This window comes from Bufo bufo, chromosome 1 (genome assembly GCF_905171765.1).
Source record: "Bufo bufo chromosome 1, aBufBuf1.1, whole genome shotgun sequence".
NCBI classification, from domain to species: Eukaryota; Metazoa; Chordata; class Amphibia; order Anura; family Bufonidae; genus Bufo; species Bufo bufo.
Window position 1 is genome coordinate 662871069 of NC_053389.1, and position 16354 is coordinate 662887422.

At 42.2% G+C, this 16354-nt stretch overlaps 1 protein-coding gene across 6 annotated transcripts in view; it reads right to left on the reverse strand.

Annotated features, from left to right (window-relative positions):
- Window positions 1–3206: 3206 nt before the first annotated feature.
- COPS2 (COP9 signalosome subunit 2) overlaps window positions 3207–16354 on the reverse strand; it is a 67444-nt gene continuing 54296 nt past the window's right edge. For all 6 annotated transcript variants that reach the window (XM_040414017.1, XM_040414014.1, XM_040414015.1 and 3 more), the window contains 6 exons: window positions 14690–14868; window positions 14554–14606; window positions 11979–12076; window positions 9820–9902; window positions 5610–5668; window positions 3207–3948 (listed from right to left, as the gene is read on the reverse strand). In XM_040414017.1, coding sequence (XP_040269951.1) covers window positions 3804–3948; window positions 5610–5668; window positions 9820–9902; window positions 11979–12076; window positions 14554–14606; window positions 14690–14868 — 617 coding nt within the window. In that variant the 3' untranslated portion in view covers window positions 3207–3803. The remainder of the gene's footprint in view (window positions 3949–5609; window positions 5669–9819; window positions 9903–11978; window positions 12077–14553; window positions 14607–14689; window positions 14869–16354) is intronic.

A 16354-nucleotide genomic window follows, 5' to 3' on the forward strand; every position in this document is an offset into this window, starting at 1 on the left:
ACATCAGCATACTGAGGGCAGAGCGGTGTCCTAGCATGTACAGATCATATACATTATGTACTATAGCATTACCACATTAAGAAGAGTGGATTTCTATGATTAGAAAAATCTCAATTTAGGCTACTTTCACATCTGCGTTTTTGAGTCAGGTTTTGAGATCCAGCAGAGGATCTCAAAACCGGAATTAGGCTACTTTCACACTAGCGTTTCTATTTTCCGATATTGAGATCTGTCATAAGATCTCAATACCGGAGAAAAACACTTCAGTTTTGTCCCCATTCATTGTCAATGGGAACAAAACGCAACTGAACAGAACAGAGTGCTCCAAAATGCGGAGCAAGACGGATCTGTCATGACCCACAATGCAAGTCAATGGGGATGGATTTGTTTAACTCCGACACAATCTGACAATAAAAAACTGACTTCAATGGAGTTCATGACGGAACCAGATCAGTTCATAATGCAGATGGTTTTATTATCAGTAACGGAAGCGTTTTTGTTGAGCCCTGCCAGATTCAGCAAAAACGCTAGTGTGAAAATAGCCTTAGGCTAGTTTCACACTAGTGGCATCCTTCTCCGACAGGCTCTTCCCCCACCGGAACAGTACAGATCCGGCAGAGGATCTCAACCTGAATTAGGCCACTTTCACACTAGCAGCAGCCTTCTCCAGCAGGCTGTTTCAGCGGCTAAACAGCCTACCGGATCTGTGCTGCTGCGGATGTCTGCTCCAGTTGCATTGACTATAATGGGGGTGAGCCAGAGGTCCGGCCACAGCATGGCACACATGCCGAGAGGCGGCCGGAATAAAACCACGACATGTAAAAACGCAGATGTGAAAATAGCCATAGTACAACCTTTGATTATTATTCTATATTATTTATTATAGTAAAGTAAAGAGTTAAATGAGAAATAAACAAGTTTTTTCATAGGACTTGAACTCAAGATCTCCACATGCAAAACTAACCACTTAACACTAAGCTATAACATTACCACATAGAGAACACTTTTTTATGCTCATAAAGCTAATATATATTACTGGTGTCTGTATAATCATATATTATGCCTGTGAATAAAGCAGTAATATGTAGATGAGCTTTATAATCAGAGAAAGACAGCTACAGTATGTAGTGTATATGATGTAGATGCTAGGACACAGCTCTGCCCTCAGCATGTCTAGCCCTGTCAATCAATGGGAGGGGGGAGTGTGCATAGCACAGGGGGTGTTCCACAGCAGTGCTCCAAGGGTTCAGCCCCGCCTCCTGGTGCTCGAACATGGTCATTTGCATATAAATCAAAATGCTGATTTTTCGGCAGCTGTTTATCACACAAAGGAAAGATATAATTTTAATCAGCATGATGAGCCCTACCAGCCAGTATGCCTAGCTTAATAGGTTGATCATGCTGACAGAGCTTCTTTAAAGGGGTATTCCAGTTACCATAAATATAACTTATGTTTTAGACTAATTCATCATCAATAATTACCTAATATAATGTAAAAGTCACATTTACCGTTCAGTAGTTATAAAAGTAGTTTTCTTCCTCTGCTACCCCGTTTCTCCTCATAAACTACCATGGCATTGACCTGTAGTTCTGAGCCTTTGTTAGGTCGAGCATGCTCAGTGTGCTGCTATCAATTCTCTAGCTAAATGTCTTGTGAAACAAAGGGCGTGTTAGTGTGCTGCTGAGGGGGCGTGACCGGACTGTATATCAGGCAGCCAATCAATAAACATCAACTCACAGTAGGAAAGCTAGGGATTGTGGGGATTGTAGTTTTGTGAGGGAAGATCAGGCGCCATGATACGGTCAGTGTGCTGCAGGCTCACACAGGAGCTAGACAAATGGATTACAAGGTAACCTGAAACTCTGGTTATATGTATAGGTGTGGGGTCTGGTTGGGTCACAACCTACAGCCTTAATGCAGTTTTTCAAAAATTCATTTACTTTACCGGAATACCCCTTTAAATAACAGGTAATTTTCTGATTACACATTCCCTTTAAGCAGTTTCTTGCGTTGTAGTGTGAGAAGGGAAAGGGAGGACTGGTAGTGTGAGCTAGCGCACTTACAGATAGTGTCTGGGCTGCAGCTCCGCTGTATATGTAACATGGCAGACAATGATCTCTTCCTGTTCATGAAATAGCAACCTGCACAAACTGAGCTCTCAGGTGAAATGCTTCACAAAAGGTACTGTTCATTAGGATCCAGCAGTGATGGTTTTATTTTTCACTGGAGGTAGGCTTTAACTAAAACCAAAAAATCAATCATTGTCAAAATCAGGAATTTTAACACCATGATTTTAAAGAGGACCTTTCATCGGTTTGAGTATTACAAACTGGTATGCCTACCAGATAGGCGAATGCCTCCACATGTACATTTTTATATTTTTCCTTCAAAAATGCCGCTCAATGGGGACCCTGCGCCCACCGCTATTTTTGGCAACTCATATGTTAATTTCCACCATTGGTACAGGGAGGAGGAGAGGCCGGGTTTTCTCAATGGGCGTCCTCTTCTCCCTGCCTGCGACCCCGTCCCATCGCAGAAGAGCGCATCACAGGGAGACGGCGAATTGTTCCCCCCCCCCCCCCCCCCCCCCCGGCTGTGACGCTCTCTGCTGCGATGGGACGTCACAGGTGGGGAGAAGGAGACGCCCATTGAGAAACGCTGCCATTTCCTCCGTGTAGGAGGAGAGGTGGAAATTAACATATGAGGCGCCAAAAATAGCGGGGAAGCACAGCGTCCCTGTGGAGAGCCATTTTTGGGGAGGATACCAGCTTATAATACTCAAACCAATGAAAGGTCGTCTTTAATGGATTCTGATTTAACATTTTCCAATGAGAACAGGACCATTATTCAGCAGAAACTTGATTCCGGCAAGCATTTTCTAACTGGAAAAAAAATGTATGGTCTGCAAAAACAGGGTAAATTGTTAAAATAAAAAAAGCTTGGGAAAGAAAACAAGCATGTTCTGTGGCTTGGACGACAATACACATTGGACACAGGTAAGAAATAAATATTTCTCGTTTATTCAGCTTCAGTTTTTCCATGGTTTACCTTATCAAGTATGTTCAAGATACATGAAGCTATATCCGGTGTTAAATGGGAAGTACCATTAACACTCTACCTAAAAAAACACTGCAAACAAGTCATCCTGCGAGTACTGCCAAATGGATGGCAGTGCCGAGTTCCGAAGCAAGAAATACACAAGTTCTTTTCCGAGCCAAGGTGTTTATTTTGCTGCTTGAAACCTAAGTGACTGTGTGTCACCTTCTAAGTGTTGTCTACAAATAATGTGTGTATATATATATATATGTAACCTTGCTAAATGCAGCCAGCAGGTCAATATACAAAGGACGTGTTGAAAGGATACGCATTTCAAGTTATTGCAGTTTTTTAAACATATTTTCTTTTGCTTTCATTCTTTCAGGTAAACGCATTTATACTGAACCAACTGTAATGTGTCAGTGTAGATCGAAAAAGTCGGGACAAAACCTTCGCTCAGGACATGATTTGCCTATGGCAAACTTTACTAGAATGTTACACTTTACAGGGCAAGGCGACAATACAGCACAGGTCTTGTGAGATTTTGGTTATCTTCTGGAGGTTAAAGCTGTTTATTCTCTTGGGTAAAATGCAGCAGCGAAACACATACCAGCCGATCAGAGAGCGCTTCCTTTCGTTTGTTTTCAGGGCACACACACCAACCAACAGTGGTTCCTCTTTACCAATCCAAAGTCCTGTTTAAAGGTTACATGACTGCACTGTTGCCTTTAAGTACTTGGTTTGCTATTACATAAAAGCTTCTCCGTTAAGCAAGCTTGCTGACTACAGCCTGGTTGAGAGAATTCAACTGATTGGTCCATTTATCTAAAGCAGTGTAACGTGCTCCGCCGCGCTTTTGATGGTCTAGTTCCAGAAGTTGGTTAACTTGATCAATCCGCCCGTGAATTGTGCTATCGGAAAGAAAAGCAAAAATAGAGTCATTATTTGAGTCTTAGTCCATTAAAGGGGTATTCCAGTTATATCAAGTACATTGACTGCTGGGACTGCCGGAAATGGCCAAACACATATATTCCGCTTTCTCCAGCACTCAGTCCCACAAAGATGAATAGAGTGGCAGTACACATGCTCAACTAGCCGCGTCTCCGCAGGGTACATGGTGCCTGTTCTCATGATCAGTAGGGTTCCCAAAGGTCAGAACCCCACCAATCCAATAATTATCTGCTATCTTGCGGATAGGGGATAACTTGATATAACCGGAATACCTCTATGTATACTTATTTTCCGGACTTTTTCTCCTCGATCTAGTGCTGCTATTTTCTGATGCATCTAATAGTCCAAATGCCGGCATTAGGAGAAGGAGACTCTGGGCTCCGTTAGTAATTTACAGGTCCTGGCAGTTACTGCAGTATGTACTCTGCCCTGTGTCCATAACCGGTGTGTTACCTGCTCACTAAACTGTCACATCTTACACACATATTTCTGTAAAGTCTGACTGTTCAATGTGCAAATACTACACACAGCGCAGTGTCTGCCATGCCAGGACCGTTGTAGTCTCCCCCCCCCCCATGCTGTGCACAGGACAGATCCAGCCCAGTAACTCCCGCATCCTATTACTACTTCTGAATAGGTAAGCTCAGGTGGCAAGGCTGTCTCCAATAGTGATAGAGCTCTGTGGCTGGCATAGTCAGGGGACACTATGGCTGGTAATGTGGTGAGTCACTGTGGCTGGCATAGTCAGGGGAAACTATGGCTGGTAATGTGGTGAGTCACTGTGGCTGGCATAATCAGGGGGCACTAGGGCTGGTAACGTGAAGAGGCACTGTGGCTGGCATAGTGAAGGGGCACTAGGGCTGGTAATATGGTGAGTCACTGTGGCTGGCATAGTCAGGGGGCACTATATAGCTAGTAATATAGTGAGTTGCTGTGGCTGTCAGTTGGCACTATGACTGGTAATGTGGGGAGGAACGGTGGCTAAGCGTCAGGGGCACTAACTGGCAACGTGATGAGGCACTATGGCTGTCATGGTCAGGGGGCATTGTGGCTGGCAATGTTATGGGCATTGGCCTCTATATGACCCAAAGGATATGTATAGTTAAAATTGAATTTTTATTCTATTTTTTTTATGCTTCTAATTATGGGTGTGTCTTATAACCCAGTGCATCTCATAGCCCAAAAATATGATAAATATATTTCTTCCTGCTTTCTTTTAAATTTCTTTTGGTCTGGTTTTATTAAAATGGATGCATATACATAAATATATGTATACATTACATGTATATGTGCATGTCGTTTTAATAGGGTGAGTGCTTTAAGTGGCTGCTAAACACCTGGTGCTTCTGGACAGCTCGCATACTGAACTTGGTAATAATTAGTATATATGTCATTGGTATGGTCAAAGCAACATACAACCCCAGACATTTTAACATCTTTCTGGACCCTTGGGAAGGTGACAAATTAAAAATGTATCGGGATTTTCAGTTCCAAGTGGTCCTTCTGATAAAATAAGACTCCCTTCCGGCTTCGGTTTTGCTCATCAGCAACACAGCAATTTTAAATGACAGAATGTAAGGGGGTATTACAAACACGTGAATGAGGTAGAAACCTTACGTACTTATCCAGTATGCACTGCACCAGCAAGCTCTCAACATCCGCTACATCTATGTTAAGCTCCTAGAAAAAAATGTGAATAAAAATTTAACAAGTCTCTAATCGTCTCAGTTGACTGAACGAAAATAAGATAGAAAAGTCAATTCACATAAAGACCTACCAATGACGTACAGCTAAACTTAAAGGGCATTCCCACAAAACACACCTACCTGCTATTGCAGGGACACCCAGCAATCAAGAGAATGGAGCAGTAGTGCGCATGCATGACCACCGCTCTACTCACTCTGCGCCATCTACGACAGTCCCATGTGGAGCAGTAGTGCGCATGCATGACCACCGCTCTACTCACTCTGCCCCATCTACGACAGTCCCATGTGGAGCAGTAGTGCGCATGCATGACCACCGCCGACAGTCCCATGAAGTCCCCTACCCTGTGGGATTCTTCCCATGTAAACCAGTTATGTTCTACACTACTCCTGCTTGGTCCTGTTCTCAACTACCTATGCCAGCTCCTGTTAGGTCTTGGTTCTAAAAGCCTGGGGGTGAAAGGATATGCACTTTAACTGTACTTTTTATAAAACAAACCTGCAGCATCCGGGGAGAATGTCCACATTACAGGCCAGATCTGAGAGTGGCATTTCTCTATGTATTTTATGGTAGCTGAAGTGGATTAGAACAGAACTGTGCATACAAAACCTGGTCACACCTACCAACAAAGCATTTCTGCTCTGACCGCCTGAACAGAAGGCTGAAGGTAAAGCAAGAGCACTGTGCAAACAACTATATAAACCAGATCTATTATTTGCATGTGCTTCTCCAGTAGTTTATTGGGTCACTTTATGAAAACGGAGTTCCTCACATAACGGTCTAAAGTTAGCTCAAAAACAGTCAACTTTTCACCGTTTTTACTGTACTGTCATTCGACGAGCCACTATAGATCGCTGTTAACCACATGCTCAATACCCTTCCCACCTTAGAGGAACACGCTATAATGAGTGGTATGAAGGGAAAGGTCTACTTCAAATAAAATTAACACCTACATTATAGCATTTTTGTTTAAGGCCTCTTGCACACGACCGTATGTATTTTGTTTTCCGCAAAAAACAGATCCACAAAAAATATGGATGACGTCCGTGTGCATTCAATATTTTGCGGAACGGAACAGCTGGCTCCTAATAGAACAGTACTATCCTTGTCCGTAACGCTGACAATAATAGGACATGTTCTATGTTTTTGCGGAACGGAAATACGGACAAACGGAATGCACACGGAGTAACTTCAGTTTTTTTTTGTGGACCCATTGAAATCAATGGTTCTGTATACCGTCCGCAAAAAAAAACAAAAAACGGAACAGACACAGAAAGAAAATACGTTTGTGTGCATGAGCCCTAAAGACATGCAGTCTGCCTTTACTAACATCTGAATTCCAGTGAGGTCCTGTAATAAGGAGGTCACCGTGCCAGCAGGTCAGTTTGTGAAATTGCTTCCCTCCTAGATATTCCATGATCACCTGTGAGTGATATTATTGGAAAATGGAAGTGTTCAGGAACCACATCAACTCAGGCATGAAGTGGAGACCACATAAAAGTTAAGCTACTTTCACACTGGCGTTTTGGCTTTCCGTTTGCGAGATCCGTTCAGGGCTCTCACAAGTGGTCCAAAACGGATCACTTTTGCCCTAATGCATTCTGAATGGAAAAGGATCCGCTCAGAATGCATCAGTTCAGTCTCCATTCCACTTTGGAGCCGGACACCAAAAGGCTGCTTGCAGCGTTTGTGTCCATCTGATGAAACGGAGCCAAACAGATCCGTCCCCATTGACTTACACGGTGTGTCAGAACGGATCCGTTTTCACTGACACAATCGAAAACGGATCCGTCCTCCATTGACTTTCAATAGTGTTCAAGACGGATCCGTCTTGGCGATGTTAAAGATAATACAAACAGATCCGTTCTGACCAAAACGCGAGTGTGAAAGTAGCCTTACAGAGTGAGGTCACCAAGCGCTGTGGTGCATAGTGCATAAAAAAGTCACCACCAATCTGCTGACTCAATAACTGTACAGTCCAATACCTCCTCCGACAGAAGCATGAGCATAAAAACTGTGCATCGGGAACCTCATGGCATGGGTTTCCATGGCGGAGCAGCTTCATGCAAGCCTTACATCACCACATACATACTGGGGACAAGTTGCCGTAAAAAAAACTAAAACAACGCAAACTGCACTGTAAAGCCGTATGCATTTTTCAGCTTTTTGAAAGGTGGGGCCCATTCAGTGTCTTATAGGTGAAACACGTTAACATGTTACACCTGTATAAAAAAAAAAAAAAAAAAGAAGAAGAAAAAACGTGGCCATTGCCAGCAAAAACAGACGAGGTTCCTAGGTTATAAACCAAATAAGTACTACTTTCACCCAGTGTTTAGCAGTGTTGGTTGGTGGTATACGTGGGGAGGCTTTCCTGTAGTAAACCCCCAATAGACATCACTGTATAGGCAGGGTTCCCATTATAAAAAAAAAATAAAATCTTACTCTGCACAGCATACTTTTTTTCTTTTTATTGGATGTCTCTATATGGAACAGGACAATCTACTGCACTGTTCTATACAGCCAAAATATAGAGGTATGCCCATGTACACCAGCCTGACGGGGAACCTATGGGTACGTCCGACAGGTGCACTCTAGGAGCTTTCTTAAGGCGTACCTCAAATGCAGTGTCAAAAAGCTAATTCATTTTATGTTTAGTACAGCTCGAGGATTATTTCCTGACGTAATAGTGGACATTTTTCTTCTTCTAGTTCCTTGTTCTACAAAGCAATAATATCACGTCTTTAATCTAGGTGTCCTTTTTAGAAATAAGAACAATAGTTTCTTTTTTTTTTGTGCGCACAAGGTTTCGGAGGTATGTCTGAGCTGTCACTACGTATTTCCCCAGACAGGATTTACTACTTCACAAAACATTCATTCTAACTTGATGGGTTTCACATGAGCCTCATTCAATCTTAATACCCGAGGCAGCACAGCCAACAGTTCAATTACTTGTGCTGAACAGGAAATCTACGTAGGACGAAGCAAACCAGTACATTCTCATTTAGAGGGTGACCTCTAAATGTTTAAGAATAAGGCCATTTATACTCCTAGTAATCTGAAGATTGTGACCACAACAAGAAAACGGGCATGAATGATAAATGCAATATGCCATAGTAAATGAGACCCTACAAAAGAGGACCACGTGCAATATTTACTTATGTTATTACTAAAAAGCCTTCATTCCGTTGGTGAAATGCTCTAAAAGGTTATCTTGCAATGAAAGAATAGAGAACGAAGCCACTGCATATGACAGTTATAAGCCTGCCACTTGTTAGACAAAGAATTTGTACAATGAAATAATATGGCAATATATTAGTAAAGTATTGCTAGTTAAAGGTGTTGTCCAATATTAAAAAATATTGGCAGAGCATGGGGGGGCCTTTTGTGTTGGTCCCACTGGGCCTGCAGCGGTCATGTGCCATCATTCCCATGACCACTGCAGCCAATCACTGGTTTTGGTGGTGCACATGTGTCCGCTGTGTCCAGTGATTGGCTGCAGCAGTCATGTGAACAATCAACAGCACTTAACCGCTGCAGGCCCAGCAGGGATCAGATGAGTCGGGGCAGGAGGACATTTAAAAGGGAAGGTCTTTTCTTTACTTCATAAAGCCCCTTGTTCTTTGACAATTTTTTGGAAACCACTTTAAGGCTTACTTTTACTGGCTAAAATACTCAGTGGGTCTAAACTATCAAGGATTTCGTTTAAGAAGGACAAAATATAATAAATTGAAACCATATGATAAATAAGTCGAAAGCTGCACGATTGGAAGACGACCTGGACAGATAAAAATCTTGTTAATTTTGTTAAGTATTAAAGGGGTATTTCCACAGGATACACCATAAATGTGATAGGAATGGGTCCCACGCCATGCATGGCTTTCTCCACTGACTTCTCTGGAATTTCTGAAAATAAGTGAGCGCATTTAGCCATTTTCAGACGTCCCATAGAAGTGAATGGAGAAAGACGTGCGTGTGGCTAAACGAAGGACAGAAGGGGATATGCCATAAATTAAGCAAATGGAGTATTATGGATAAGCAATTAACGTCACTATTGGACAATCCCTTTAAGAAAATCAGAGTAGAAAGACTGCTTGTGACAAAGAATGTGAAACAATCATGTTTCTTACCTTCGAAATAAAAGGAATATGTATTCTTGTATAAGGCTTAATTAATTTTATAAGCACTTGTGTTCTGATGTTTCTCAAAAGCTCTACAAGAAATAAAAACTAAACTTTAATACCAATTATACACAGTAAAGAAGAAAGCTTAAAGATCACTTGTCAGACGGATTAACCCTATTAAACGCATATTGCCTGGTAGGGTTGATCATGCTGATTAAATTGATCTCTCTCTTATGGTTATACCGATCAACTGCTGCAGCGATATGTTAGTTTTTATATTTATCCAGATGACATAGTTGGGGCACCGAGAGGCTGGCAGTAGAGCTTGGAGCACCGCTAACAATACGCCCCCTTTGATTGACATGGCTAATAGCCCTGTTTTCTTGTTCCTGCGCTGTGACTCACTTTAGTTTTTATAGTTGGTTTAATAAGATTGATCATGCTGACAGAGGCTCTGTCAATGTCTAAGCCATAATGAGAAATTAAAAGCTAATCCTAAAAAATACATAAACGCTAGAATAATGCTTTCATTTTTCTATATTACAAGAGAAAAATCTGTTTTTATCTATTGTAGACCGTTTGCTAGGCCTTGCCAAATATATTCACACTAATGGCAAGCTTGTGACATTATGAAATCTTAAAATGATCTTAAAAATTATAAGGAACACAAAATAATTCCCACTTATTTTCTTGTGTTGTCTGGACTATATACAGTGCCGTGAAAAAAAGTATTCATACCCCTTGAAGTTTTCCACATTTTTTTCACGGTACACCCACAAACTTAATTGTATTTTATTGGGATTTTATGTGATAGACCAACACAAAGCAGCAAGTATGTGCGATATGAAAAGAAAATTATACACTGTTTTCAAAATTTTTAACAAATAGAAATCTGAAAAGTGTGGTGTGCATTTGTATTCAGCCCCCTGTACTGTGATAACCCTAAATAAAATCCAGTGTGACCAATTGCCTTCTGAAGGCCTCAGAGGTTTGTTAGAGAACATTAGTGATCAAACAGCATCATAAAACCCAAGGAACACACCAGACAGGTCAGAGACAAAGTTGCGGAGGTTAGGTTATAAAAAATATCCCAAGCTCTGAACATCTCATGGAGAACTGTTCAATCCATCATCAGATGGTCACAACTGCAACTTTGGTCACAAACTGACAGCTCTGGAAAGGAGAGCACTAATTAGAGAAGCAGCCAAGAGATCAACAGTAACCAGCATCATCCACTGGACCTACTGGAGAACACACACCTATTAGAGGATAGGCCTTCACTTGTAAAGGAGCGTACAACCACTTTGAAAGACGTATTCCCACCTTAGACATCTAAAGGATATGACAAATGTTTCCCTAACCAACGTATCACCTTGTGAGGCTGCTGCTGGCCCCCGCATCCACAACGATAGTGAATGGAGAGGTGGCTGCACATGTATGCGGCTCTCCCAGTTCACCTCCATCTAAGTCACACCTCGGTTGTTTTCAGCTATTTCCATGACTCCAATAGGGGGACCTGCATATATCATACATTTGTTATATATCCTGTAGATATGGCCATAACGGTCTGAAATGGGAATAGGCCTTTAAAGAAAGCTGTGTCTGGGCTCAACAGAAAAATACATTGAATACTAAACCCTACAGTTGGTTGATGGGCTCTAGTCCAAATATAAAAAGCTGTGGTGGCTGTACAGATGAACATTAGCAGGAAGTATTTCTCAAGTAATATTTGTGTTTTTCCTCTAAATAAATCAAGTTAGGGTATATTTCACACTGCAGATTTTTCAGATGAAAAAGGAAAAAACAAAGGCTAATCCTTGAATATTTGCTGTGGATTTTCAGTTGTACATGCCGTGCACCTGCCTATGTATTTAGCACCATTCAATTGGGCAAATGTGCCTGCGGCTACAGCAAGGAATCCTGCGCAGGGACTGAGGGAAGAACAGACATGGTCATTTTTTTTTGTGCGATAGAAATTCCAAAAACTTGCTGTATGAACTACACCATGGATTCCCATTTAAATCAATGTGACATGTTTATCCAGATTTCGGCATAAAAATTGCACTGAAATGCTTGTAAAAAAATGCTGCACGAACATACCGTAATCCTGCATATGTGGCTAACCCTTCATACAAAATACTAAGGCACAGAAAAGTGACCTTCACCTTCAATGTGTTCCCTTATAAAGGGGTCATCCATGATGTTGCTGTGATTTGTTTTCAGAATTTTCTCAAATTCAGTGATGTCATTATTTTGATAGGCACTGGATAAAAAGAAACAGTACATACATTTTTAATTAACATGAAAACCTATAAAAACGTATATGGCTTTTAGCCCAATGCTTTACCATTCACAGGAACGTTAAATACTTAGCTGCCAATTTTTCACACTGCAGTTACCGTAATTAGATATTTCACAATGAAATGGCCAAATGAGCCAAAAAGGTCTGACTTGCACAATGTTATATTCTGACACATCAAAAAATAACAATCCTGTAGATGCTTGGCCATCAGGAAGTAGAAGAAATGCTACGTACGTATATAAGGGTGTGCGGTCCAGCTGCACAGAGTGCCACCCACTGCAGGCCTGCGCCTGTACAAGTATAAGTACAGCCCATCAATCTGCATTGGATCCTGCAGCAGGGTCGCACCTTGTACGAGCACTACGTCCTGGGAACCAGCGGTTTTGTCTCCAACCAGAAAATTGGATGGTTTAAAAGATCCATGGGGCATCAACTTTAAGAGAGAACACCCTGGGATGTTTTAAGGGATAGTAACCTGAGAACTCTGGTACAAATCAAAGATAGACTTGGCTTTAGCTACTGCACACGAATGGCCCAAACTCTCCAAACGTTCCATACCGTATCAGTAAGCCAAACCTAAGCTCTAAGCCTCTCATAGGCAGTACTATAGGTGTCCCTGTATTTCACACTACTGCTCCTCACTGTGTCCCATTTGGAGAAGAGGTAAGTAAGTTATGGCACCATTCATCACCATGACTATAAGCCTACATGCACACGACGGACATTTTTAACGGACGTTTATTTCACTGATGCCTTTCTGAGAGACTGACGTTAAAAATTGACCCATTTAATTGTATGGGGGTAGTCTGTCAGAGAAAAACGGACAAGAAAGAACGTTCTATTTTTTTAACGTCTGTTTTTCACTGACTGTTGTGTGAATAACCCCATAGACAATTGGTCTTAAAACAGACGTGTGATGGTCGTTAAAAAAATGTACATCACATGTCTGTTTTTCACTGTCGCGTGCATGTAGACTAACTGGTGTAGAGGCTCTTTGTTGCTACTGTGACTTTCACATGGCAAATTACAGCCACTTACGCAAAAAAAAATAATTTAACGGCCATCACAAGTCTGTTTTAAGACCAAATGGTAGTCTATGGGGTTATTCACACAGCAGTTTTTTTGACTGTCAGTGAAAAACAGACGTAAAAAAATAGAACATGTTCTATCTTGTCCGTTTTTCACTGACAGACTGCCCCCATACAATTGAATGGGTCAATTTTTAACGTCCGTTTCTCAGAAAAGGCACCAGTGAAATAAACGTCCGTTAAAAATGTCCGTGTGCATGTAGCCTTAGGGTCCATTTACGCGTCCGCAGTGTTTTACGGATGCGCAAAACACCAGGACGGCACCCCAATAGAAATTCTTATTCTTGTCCGCAGCTGCAAGAATAGGACATGTTCAATTTATTTGCGGAGCCACGGACCAGAAGTTCGGGGCAGTGGACCGGAAATGCTGTCCGCATCTTTTCCGTCTGCATTATAAATGAATAGGTCCGGATCTGTTTCCCAATGTTGCGGAACGGATCCGGACACATTCTACAGACACCTGAATGGACCCTTAGGGTGTGCTCACATATGTCCAGCCTAGTTTTCCTCTGCCGTGGTTACACAGTTAGACCTCATGCACACGGCCGTTGTTTTGGTCCGCATCAGAGCCGCCGTTTTGGGATGCGGACCCATTCACTTCAATGGGGCCACAAAAGATGCGGACAGCACTCCGTGTGCTGTCCGCATCCGTTGCTCCGTTCCGTGGCCCCGCTAAAAAAATATAACATGTCCTATTCTTGTCCGCGCTTTGCGGACAAGAATAGGCATTTATATTAAAGGCTGCCTGTGCCATTCCGCAAATTGCGGAACGCTTACCGACGCCATCCGTGTTTTGCATAGCCGCGATTTGCGGACTGCAGAACACACCACGGTTGTGTGCATGAGGCCTTAGGCTACATGCACATGACCGTTTTGTTTTTTTGCGGTCCGCGGATCCGCCAAAAATGGAAGCCGTCCGTGTGCCTTCCGCGTAACGAAAGGCCCATTGTAGAAATGCCTATTCTTGTCCGCAAAACGGACAAGAATAGGACATGCTATATTTTCTTTGCGGGTCCACGGAACGGAGCAAAGGTTGCGGACAGCACACGGAGTGTGCATCTTTTGCGGCCCCATCGAAGTGAATGGGTCCGAACCACAAAAACTGCGGCTCGGATGCGGACCCGAAAATCGGCTGTGTGCATGAGGCCTTAAAAGAAAAAAATATATAAAACCGCTGACTGCAGCATTTCTTTATCTGGCTAGTAGTCATTAGAGAATATGGACTGGTAAAGGGGGCGCTTGGAACAACGCATCCAGCTTTTGGCATCAGATGTTCCCATTTAGCATGGTTCTTACTTATAAATGCTGATACGCATTATTATAGGTAGCCACATGCCGGCAATAGCTTACCTTACTAAATTTGTCATTGCTAGGATTTCTGGATCGTTTTTGTAAGGTTTAGCCTAAATAAAAGAAGATAAATGATTGTAACCAAGGAACATCAACATCTCAGGAATAGTCTTCCAGAGCACAGAAAGCGTTATACCTCCTGAGAGTCAAAGGGGTTAATTCCAGACTTCATGAGCATGTTTGCCAGGACTAGGTATTTCAAACATGTTGTTCTCCTTGGGCTTCCAGATTCATCATAATTTTTGAATGCTTCAAAGAAATCTGTGTGGGCCTTTTCAAACTCCCCTTCTCTTAAGTGCATCTTTCCTCCACATTCTGGAAGAGAAAATAAAAATGCCATTTCGTCATGTTGAGCGCGGTATCAATAATGAACAATGCAAATAACAAAACATATGGTATTAGTTATGCAACGTATAAAACACCATAGGAAATACATGAATAAAAGTTTAGGGAGAGATCTTACAAGATAACATGACTGGGAGCCTTGTGGCCTTACTAAGGGCTTTGTCTCTAGGTCTGTGTCCATTTGGCTTTGTTTCCAAGATTTTCAACCTTGACAGGACTTGCATCAAAATGAATAGGACATCAGCCTAGCCATGAAAATATCCGATTTAAAGCTGGCCTGTAAGGAATCCCATGACTTTCTGAAGAAGGCTCTGGTTGACACCTTTCCCTGTCTGACCGGGCCTTTGTGGCGTTCGGCAGTATCCCCTATAACCTATTCTGTATCTCATCAAGGTCCGCAATATGTCCAATAAAGACTGGTTGAGCCATCACAGTAAAACCAAGAGACATCACACGTGAGACTCCTCTGAAGCAGGACATCAGCTCTCTCTATAGAATGGGCCTCATTACTGCTCTACAATTAGTTCTTCAGAGGAGAAGTCAGTTGGTGCCGATCCACCCACTCTTTCGTAGGCTAACGACCATACACATTAGATGACCACTGGCCAATTACAGCGGGACAAGCTGACCACCTAATGTGTACAGGGGTGTTTCGATTCTCCTCCAATGGCAGCAGTTGGGGATGTAAGATTTCAACATGTCTAACATTTGTTTTTTCAAGTGACATGAGCGACCACTGGAGGGATTATCTCGGGTGGTCCCTGGGGGTGGGGGTTGGCTAACAGCTACTGTCAGGTTTGTCTTTTGTGTATATGCTGTGTGCCGTGTTACACATGACATTTCCCTTTCCTTAATTATTCTATGTGCCCTCCAGCAAAAAATAAACACGATCATATACATTTATTGTGCAATAAAACAAATAGGTGGCCAACGTCACAAAATGCTAGATTACGTTTTTTCCTATAGATAACACTTTACAATGCATCATGAGCCCGTCACCAGGAAGTTCTGTTTTAAAGCCTATGATATTTACACAACACAAAATCAATTGATGTGGGTGAGCACTGAAGGCCGCCGGTCTCTCTATATGCAGTTTACCCACTTACATCAAATGTCCCCAATATTCCACTAAATGTGCCAACTGAGAATCAAATTATCGGGAAGGAACCGATAATTGCCTGTTCATCAGAGTAGGTGAGAACAGCATTTAGAAGCAGCAATCACTTCCACTGTATGGGGACCAGTAATCGCTACTGGTATCACTCGTCTTCATACAGATTCATTCTTTTTGGACAGCAGATCGCTGCTTACTCAGGACAATCTGCTAACCAGAAACAATGATTTGTCAGAATTAACAATGAATTCACCCAATAAACAATGTGTTTGCTCGTTCATCGGGTAAACAGCAGCACCTTTACACAGGCCGATTATCCTATGAATGTTTGTTCCCTAAATC